The 10,116-nt window shown below is 43.5% G+C and overlaps 1 protein-coding gene across 1 annotated transcript in view; it reads right to left on the minus strand.

The window, feature by feature from the left end:
- The window catches only part of JPH2 (junctophilin 2), a 137,880-nt gene extending 128,149 nt beyond the window's left edge, over positions 1-9,731 (minus strand). The window contains exon 1 of the mRNA XM_073607592.1: positions 8,806-9,731. Coding sequence (XP_073463693.1) covers positions 8,806-9,184 — 379 coding nt within the window. The 5' untranslated portion in view covers positions 9,185-9,731. The remainder of the gene's footprint in view (positions 1-8,805) is intronic.
- Between the last annotated feature and the right edge of the window lie 385 nt (positions 9,732-10,116).

Below are 10,116 nucleotides of genomic sequence, written 5' to 3' on the forward strand. Positions count from 1 at the left end.
AGCTCATAACAACCAATCAGATTGACAACTTTTATTGTAAGAATCTGGTTTCTCTGGGAAATGGCACCAATTTGACTTTTTAATGCCACGTTTCTGTGAAGTACGGTCCTTGGGATGGCAGCCATGCATTCCTCCAGTCCCAGCGGTGTCATCTTAATATTGTAAGCCTCTCGGTGGTGACTCATCAGATTCATGTGGGAATAATGTGAACAGATGTACGGTGAATGCCCCCCCCATGGAATTATAGAAGGGGTCTGCTGTTCCTGGCTGTTCTGACAGTAGGAGAACATTGGAAGCAGAATAAAAGACTTATAACTGCTGGTGTATTCACAGATCTTCCAGCTTCAGAGACAAGTGAAAGCAAAATTAATAGTTTTTAGATTTCTAAACAGCTCTGGGAAAAGTATTGATATTGGCTGGAGTTTTTTTTATTAAGAATGAATGGCTATTCTAAGGAAATTGTATGGATCGCCCACTCCGTAAAGTATGTTATCTGTCTTTTCCTGCTGTGCCTGTGCAGGCTCCTGAAGTAACTGGTGAGCAAGTCTGCTTGGGAGGAAATGTTGACATTGAATGTTTCCGTAGGCCAGCTTTCCCAACCAGGGTGCAGGTTCTCAAATTTTCCGCCAACAAAACTTTGTTGTTGGAAAATCCGATCGTGTATACACAAGTCCGTCGCACAAAAGTTCACGCATGCTCGAAATCAAGCAGAAAGAGCCGTACTGGCTATTCAACTTCCTTTTTCTCGGCTCGTCGTATGTCTTGTACGTCACCGCGTTTCCACGTTCGTAATTGTTGGCCAACATTTGTGTGACCGTGTGTATGCAAGACAAGTTTGAGCCAACAACCGTCGAACAAAAATCCATGGTTTTGTTGGCAGAAAGTCCGAACGTGTGTACGCGGCATTACATGCAGCACTGGGGTGCATAGGAGAAGGACTCCTGGTTGGCTGCCAGATGGTTCAGCAGTAAGGCAAGAGCGCTGGTGGGAAAGATTGGTGGGGGAGTCAGTGCCCTTGTTGGTGTTGTAGGTTATTGAAAGGGATGATGAGGGTGGTGCCAGATTGCCTGGCAATGAGATCAGTCAAATATAGATGCTTGTAAAAGCAATTGTCCACATGTATGGAAATTAAACTCACCATATACAAGCCAATTGCTAAAAATTATAGGTCAATGTGGGCTTCACATCGAGCAGTGATGGCAAACCTTGGCACCCCAGATGTTTTGGAACTACATTTCCCATGATGCTCCACTACACTGCAGAGTGCATGAGCATCATGGGAAATGTAGTTCCAAAACATCTGGGGTGCCAAGGTTCGCCATCACTGGTATAGAGGATTCCTAGAGTCTAGTAATGGATCCCCTCCCATTGATGGTAAGCAACATTTATGTCTTTTACATTTTAGACTGGGGTGTGTACAGGACACCAAGGATGGGTCCTGGTCGAGAGGTATATTTCTCCACTGTTTGGTTTGTGGTCCCTTTAAGGGGGATAATGGGAACATATTATTAGTACTCAGGGGTTCTCACCCATGGAGGATGAGGAGGGGTTCCAGGGTAGTCCGCTTGAAGAGGAGAGGTGGACAAGGCTCTCTGGATGGGTAAATCCTCATTAGGGACCCGGAATTCGGAGACTCAGAGACACATTGTGTGGAAAAGATCCTCCAAACCCGGATTACAGGGACTTTTGTCCTGAAAGGATTAACCTGCCTGCAAGGAAGGCCTGAAAAGGAACAGGAAGGAGTCAGCACATTGTCCGTGAGATAAATTGGAATAGTTTACAGCTATGAGGCAGTGTGGACTGTGTGGTGACTGAGATATTTGGATTGCTGAGCTCCTGCGACCTTGGTGGTACCCATGAAGTAGACGGGGACCCTAAACCCAAGTGTGGGACTGGTATACTGGCAGCGAGCCATTAGGTTGTCTTTATTATATCAGGCTTGTGGACAGTTTGCTCTACTTTTGCCGAAGGAGGTTGTTTTTTGTTTTTTTTTATTTTTTGTTTTGAGAGTCCAATAAAGACTGTTTAATTACATGCAGATGCCTGGTGATCCTGGGCTCTCCATATTACAGGTGCCTTGAGATTTTGCACAATTTTAAGGTGTGCCATGACTGAATAAAGGTTGAGAAATGCTCCTCTAGGCTACTCTATGGCAGTGAATAAAATACAAACACTTCCCAGTGGGTACTCTGCATGCTTCATGATCCTTTTGTACACATAGGGAAATAAGGAAAATTATGAAAACTAGATGGGAAATGTATTGGGTTGGTTTTGCATCTATGTGGTGTAGTGATGAACGGTGAGGCGAGCATTACCACAACACATAGCAATGTACATAATGTCCTGAAGGGACATTTGTTTTGAATGACACCCCAGGGGGGCCTTGCCAGCACATCCTAATGTACCACAAAGCACAGCTGTGTGTTGTGGGGTGGTGCATTAAAACAAAATGGTGCATTTTGGGGTTTATGTGCATTGGCAGCCCATTCAAAGTACAGCGCACTTTAATGTGCAGTATTTAATGCATTCATATACATGCAGTAATGCATCGCAAATGCACAGGACAGGCGTGATTGTACAGGCATTAGATAACAAAGGTATAGTTGCAAATTAGCATTGTAATTGGGAGTAATGTGCACTCGGGGACTATACCACAGAAGTGTAGGATACATATATGGGTGCAATGCCTGAACGCCACCAGTCTCTGACTGACTATGATCAGCATGATTGGAGACTTGAATGCTGCAATGTCGCAGTGTGTCTAGAAAAGGGTTTCTGAATTGGGGACGGCTTCCAGCTGTTAGGGGTACCAAGCTGTGTCCAGTATTTTTCAACAGCATCATGCATTTCCATGGTGCAAGCAGGCTGCTGCCAGCACCATGCAAATCCATGACGCTAATCCAGGGCAGGCGGCATTCATGGAAGCCCCAGCAGTAGGGTTCAGTAGTCCGCCTCCTTTAAGACCTGCTCCACCTCCCACCCATTGCCATACTACCACAGCTGCACTATGATGTGTGGTGAACAGCAGAAGGTAGGACTTAGAATAGAGGGGGCAATGAAGACTCCAATGTGAAAGAGGGGGAACTGAGGACTCTGATGTGAAGGGAGGGATGACTGAGGACTACGATTTGTAAGGAAGGAGGAGATTGTGGACTCTAATGTGAAAGGAGGAGGGGGCTGAGGACTGTGCTTTGAAGTGTGGGTGGGACTGTGATCTCGGATGTGAATGGGGAGGAGGGGACTGAGAACTCTGATGTGAAAGGGGGATGAGGACTCTGATGTGACAGGGGGAGCTTCTAATGTGAAGGGTGATCCTGTTTCAGACTGGGGTACATTGATATTTTGCATATTTTCAAAAAGTGCCATGACTGAAAAAAGATTGAGAAAAGCTGGTCTAGAGCAGTGGTGGTCTACGAGAAAATGATGGTGGTCCCCAGGGGTTCTGATGCAAATCAACATTGTGGTGGATGTATACCGCCCAATGCTGTTTTCAGTGTTGTTCTCAATGCGCACTGACAACCAATACTGTCAGCGCGTATTGATATACAATGCCTCCACTGTAGTTCTGAGTCCCGTGAACTCAGAGGGAGGCACTGAGAGTAGTGCAGAGAGCAAGAGGTGAAGGTGGAGGGGACTTCCAATAGCAGTGCTGATCACAGACTACAGTGAGGGAACAGGGAGCTCCAGCACATGGCTTGTTCTGGGAGTGAGAACCAACGATGAGTCTGTGTAAGGCAGCAGTGTGAGGCAGAGTGTGGTGGGGCCGAGTGGGGCAGAGACTGGCAGCAGTGTGATCCAGGGGGAGGGGCCAAGTGCTGGAGCATTGTGTGTATAAGGAATAAGTAAAATTAATGTTGGTGGTCTGTGGGATTCAAATTTGTGATTTTAGTGGTCCGTGAGGTCCAAAATATTGATGACCACTGGTAGAGCAGACACTAGATTAGACATTACATTTTACTTCACAGTACATGTGCACAGGGCTCTATAGGTACAGGATGAATGACTCTTGTAAAATGTACAATTTGCAATTGTATATTCCATAGTAACTTATATTTAAAAAAAAAGTCTATTAATGAATGTATAATTTAAATAATTGTAGTCTAACAGCAAGGGTTGTTAAGTGTGCACACTAAAGCAGATCATGCATCCAAGAGGGTGGGAGGACCTGCAAAATCTAACTGGCACCCAAAAATGCGCGCTAGGATTAACAAAACTTACATGTTCATATGAATAGACAACCATCATCTCATGTCTATGCCATCCTCAATACTCGAGACCACAACTGGTTGAAGACCACACTACAAGACTTGGACATTGTGGGGTAAAACTCCATTCATTGCACGTCAAGACTTTGCAAGGCTCAAAAAGCCTCACAAGTGTATTTAATTACAAAGTACAAAGTGTCTTAGGATTAGAATCATTAGCTAATTTCTATGACTGTCTTTGCTACCATTGGGGAGATTCACCCTCATTTTTTGTCCTGGTGACCATTGCCATTAGAACTGAAAGTAATGAGGAAATCCAAAATGTTACAATTATTACTGGACAAGAGAAACAGGAGCAATCTTCCAATAGGGACACCTGTTCCAGTGACAGTGTCTACAAGGACATTTTCCCTCAATTTGTAGATATTGTTTCTTGTTTCCTGTTGTCCCTCCGGGACAGGGAGGGAAGATACATCTGCCCAACAGGACACAGCAACAAAAAAAAGAAAATGCAATAAAAAAACAAAACAAATCACAGGGGTTCAAACCCGTACCTACTCCACCAAAACTAAAAACAACTTTGCCTTTAGATCCAGGAGGCCCAAGGTAGTAGAGGGTCAGGAGACATCAATAGCTGAGAATGGAGCTTTAGATGATTGTCTCCTGGTCAGACCTTTGGACAGCAGCAAACCTCCTCAGCTGGTAAATCTTGGGAATTTCTTTAAGTTTCTAGCCAGTGGTCTTTTTACCGATCTTTGGTAGACTGGTATGGAAAAGGGAGGGGGACCTTTACAGACATCCCTATAGAACAGTATCTCTTGAAGGAAAACAATGTTAATTGTCGGAGAGTATTTCAACTTGGCCAGCCAATCCTCAATCTAAGAAACCTCCAACTGGGGATGTCTGCTGGGGGTCAAAGATGGCCTACAGACATACTAACACTCCACTGCCCATGTCAGTTGATGTGCAGGTCAGGCAAATGTTCTTGTATGTAGCACCTTTAGACAACCTAATCAGACAGCATTTCTTATTCCCAGGAACCAAGTGACATCCGAGATGTCTCTCATGCTTCGAAACATGCCTGGTTGATTCAAACATAAGTAGAGAAAGGTGACCAAAGCAATATGCCAGTTAAATTGTGTCTAAACGTCCAAACATCCTCTTCAGTCTAAGGCAGTGGTTCTCAACTCCAGTCCTCAGGACCCACCAACAGGCCATCTTTGCAAGATAGCTGAAATACATCACAGGTGATATCACTTGCTGCTCAGTGATTGCAGTATTCTAGTCTGCAACTTCCCAAGGTAATACTTAAAATCTGGCCTGTTGGTGGGTCCCGAGGACTGGAGTTGAGAACCACTGGTCTAAGGCCACCTCAGTCAGTGACTCAAATATGATGTTAGGCCTAGTTCACACCTATGCATTTTTTAGTGCATTTTCAGTTTTGCAGAAACACACTACAGTCCATTTAACATGGTTTCCTATGGGTCATGCCTACACCTGTGCATTTTTACTGGTTTTTGGTTCCATAGACTTCAATGGATCCAAAAACGTGTATTGAAACATGCAAAATGCTAATGAAATATGCAAACTGCAACCTGCATAGGTGTTAACCAGGTCTTTAAAGTCAGCCCCAAACCATGGTGGGCAGTAATATGCCTTTAGTTCCTGTTTGGTCCACGAGGCTGTCCATTATAAAGCTGGCCCAATGGTGAGGCACAGGAGAGGTGGAGCCATGTGTGACTTCACTTTAGTTGTCATACATCCTATGGCCTAGGTGCCCAACCTGTGGCCTCAAGGCCACTTGGTTCTTGATGTGCAGTCCTTGAATCCTTGAATCCCAACAATAAAGAGAATTGCCAATGCCAACTGCAATGCCAATGATCTCTTGTAGTCTCCTATAACATGTTCTCAGTCTTTCTGTGTCCTGATGCATGTGTTCAGTCAACAACACCTGTAGCATATCCACAATCTCTCACTATCTCTTGTAGTATGGCTGCAGACTATATTCTGTAGCATCACATACACTATATTGTCAAAAGTATTGGGGTGCCTGCCTTTACACACACATTAAGTTTAATGGCATCCCAGTCTTAGTCCGTAGGTTTCAATATTGAGTTGGCCCACTATTTGCAACTATAACAGCTTCAACTCTTCAGGGAAGGCTGTCCACAAGGTTTAGGAGTGTGTCTATGGGAATGTTTGACCATTCTTCCAGAAGCGCATTTGTGAGGGGGCAGGCACTCTAATTCATCCTAAAGGTGTTCTATTGAGTTAAAGTAAGGACTCCCACACACATAAAAAATTGTGTATGGAGAGAAGAAAGGACCACAGTCCCACGCATACAAGAAATCCAATTTATTTCTCTTCCCTTGATAACACTGGTCATGGAATCATGGTGAGACTTTCACTCTTTTTGTATGCTATTGCTCTTTGTAAAGCCTAATTGAAGCCACATAAATAGATAATAAGTCAGATAAACATTGTACATTTTGTGTAGTTTTACATCCACTTTCTTAATACAACAGTTGTGCAGGGTGTTTAAATATGATTGTGCAGTCAAATACCCACCAGAGTTAGACCCAGTACATTCAGTAATCAGCTCCTGGTCAGACACACCCCTTCTCCTTCTCTGCAATATACACTATATTACCAAAAGTATTGGGACACCCTCTTTTACACACACATGAACTTTAATGGCATCCCAGTCTTAGTCCGTAGTGTTCAATATTGAGTTGGTCCACCCTTTGCAGCTATAACAGCTTCAACTCTTCTGGGAAGGCAGTCCACAAGGTTTATGAGTGTGTCAATGGGAATGTTTGACCATTCTTTCAGAAGTGCATTTGTGAGGTCAGGCACTGATGTTGAATGAGAAGGCCTGGCTCGCAGTCTCCCCTCTAATTCATCTCAAAGGTGTTCTATCGGGTTGAGGTCAGGACTCTGTGCAGGCCAGTCAAGTTCCTCCACCCCAAATGCGCTTATCCATGTCTTTATGGACCTTGCTTTGTGCACTGGTCCAAAGCATTTGGTGGAGGGGGGATTATTGTGTGGGATTGTTTTTCAGGGCTTGGGCTTGGCCCCTTAGTTCCAGTGAAGGGAACTCTGAAGGAGTCAGCATACCAAGACATTTTGGACAATTTCAAGCTCACAACTTTGTGGGAAGAGTTTGGGGAAGGCCCCTTCCTGTTCCAGCATGACTTTGCACCACTGCACAAAGCAAGGCCCATAAAGACATGGATGAGTGAGTTTGGGGTGGAGGAAATTGACTGGCCTGCACAGAGTCCCGACCTCAACCTGATAGAACACGTTCTGGAAGAATGCTCAAACATTCTCATAGACACTCTTGATCCTTATGGCCAGCCTTTTCAGAAGAGTTGGCCAACTCAATATTGAACCCTACAGACTACGACTGGGATGCCATTAAAGTTCATGTGCATGTAAAGGCAGGTGTCCCAATTTTTTTGACAATATAGTGTATACTGAACATTGTGTGTTGGCCCTTGGTAAAGTCAGGGACCACAACTGAGGCCCATCTATACCTCTCAAGCTGACAATCTTTGCTCTGGGGAGTCATTTGTTGCATATGTGCAGTAATGTTGGCTACCCCTAGAAATGTATTTATTTTATTAGAATGATAAAAACCCTATATGTAGTTCTAGCATTGGTCTAAAGATCATAAGAGATAGCTAAGAGCTGCACCCAGACTGAGCTCACTGGTGCCAAGCCAGTACTTTAATGACCCCCAACTGGTGACCAGTGTGCAATTCCAAAAACCATCATCAAAACAATCAAACCGTGGGCGGTCATAAGATTTGCAAATCAGACTTTTCAGATTAGCTGTTCAATAAGCATTGTCTGAGAATATGTAATAGATCTACATTTTTACCCCAATTGGAGTTAGATGCTAATAAGAGATTTATTACAGGTCACCTAACAAGTGACATTTCTTTTTGTTTGCTAACCAATATCATTTAAAAAAAAAAAACCAAAACAAAACTTTTTGGTTACAAAAATGATAGACCTGGTAAATTTTTAGACCTGATTTTCCCAATAAGAACTGAATAAATAAGGCCCATGAAAGCTCTACTTTTGCAGTGGTGGGTAGGTCAGGTGCAGTCTTATTACTGTCATGAATTACCATGGTATACTGTAAATTGTGTATTTATTTGTGAATTTAAAAGAAAAATCAATGGAATTTGGGCCAGAGCCCTCTTTCACCGCCCCTGTTGTATCCTGATAGTTTAAACAGTTTGGGCACCAAATCCACCCACAGTTATAAATGTAATTTGTTTCAGTAGGCATAGGCACGAGGAGCCATGAGAAGTGTATTTTTATTGACCTCCCACGATTATCAAGCCTTAAATTTTAATAGTGTTTTATTTCACTGCTTATCCCACAACTTGCTCCCCACTGGATCATGGGCACCAACCTTAGAATGTAAGCTCCTTGAGGGTAGGGACTGGTACAATATATATGTGAAGCGCTGCGTAAATTGACGGCGCTATATAAGTAAGTACCTGTAATTAATTAATGAATAAGACCGTTAATACCTACAAATGCTACGCACCACAACCATCTATGTATACACGTTATAGTTTCATACCTCCATCTGCATACGTTTCAGTACCATATCCATCTTGTAGGCCACTCTGCCATGTTCCTTCGTACCTTGCCCCGCTGGTCATACTCTGTCGGACTCCATACCTTCCTTTAAATCCATGAGTCCATTCACCTTTGTACACCCAGTGTCCTTTGGTTTCCACTCCCAAGCCGTGTCTTTTGCCTTGCGACCAATATCCTTCGTACATATTACCGCTTGGCCAAGTGTAGATGCCTACCACCTCGAACCCGTAATTCCAGGACCCCGAGTATTCTCCTTGGCCCTTCGGTCCTGTGCAGATGCCATGCCCATGGGCTTTACCACCTTCCCACCCCCCACAGTATGCGCCTCCATCGTCGAAGTCAAACCGACCTCCGCTCATGCTGACTTGAAATGCAAAAAAAAAAAACTAAAAAATTTCAGAGAAATAGGGGAAAAAGGTTTCTAAATTTAAAAAAAAATTGTAATTTTTAGACAGGTAAAATATATATGCTATCTAAAAAAAAAAAAAAAATTAAAATCAGATTGAACGTGTAACTGTCTCATGAATACTGCGCAGTGGCACTAAGCATTTAATTGGGTAAAAAAATAATTTTTGTGCGGGGTGGCGGGCTTGAAGCCAAGGCTAGTTCTCACGGTGCAGAGAGGGTTAATCTGATTGGATCTCTTCGGCCTGGGTCGTGTCACAGTTAGGAAAGGGTTAACTTGCTCCGCAGCCTGTCCTTGCATTATTTGGCTCTTCTTGTTCATGATATCATTTCGGTGGTCCTAGATTTTTTTTTTTTTTTTAACCCCCCCACCCAGGAAATGGACTTGCTCCCCCCTTGTCTCTCTCTGTGTCCGGGCGAGACAGCAGAGTAGAGTCCCAGGCACACAGCCTGTGAGTGCGGGAGAGGAGTGAATGTTAAAACAGACCTAACAAGGGTATTGCATCCCAGCTGTTCCAAAAATATAGCCCAATCCCTGCTCCGCTCAATGGCTACTTCTCACAGCAAGTACAGAGAGAGGGAAAAAAAAAAAAAAAACTTCACTAGTAGAGAGGGACGGACTGATCGCATAAGAAGACAGACTTAAAAATAGATCTTGTGGACGATTGGGGAATATTTGTTCGTGTCGTAGGGGCACTGCTGTTTTATTAGCCATTACTCTGCTAAGGGTGGTTTGAGCATGGCAAGAGAGCAGAGAATAGAAGACAGGCAATGCAAAAGGCACCTAAACCAATCAATGCCTACAATATTGCATAACTATTTTTTATATTATTATTATTAGTAGTAGTAACAATAATAAAAATATTTTATAGTATTTTTTGTTTTT

Source organism: Aquarana catesbeiana, linkage group LG12 (genome assembly GCF_042186555.1).
Source record: "Aquarana catesbeiana isolate 2022-GZ linkage group LG12, ASM4218655v1, whole genome shotgun sequence".
Classification (NCBI taxonomy): Eukaryota; Metazoa; Chordata; class Amphibia; order Anura; family Ranidae; genus Aquarana; species Aquarana catesbeiana.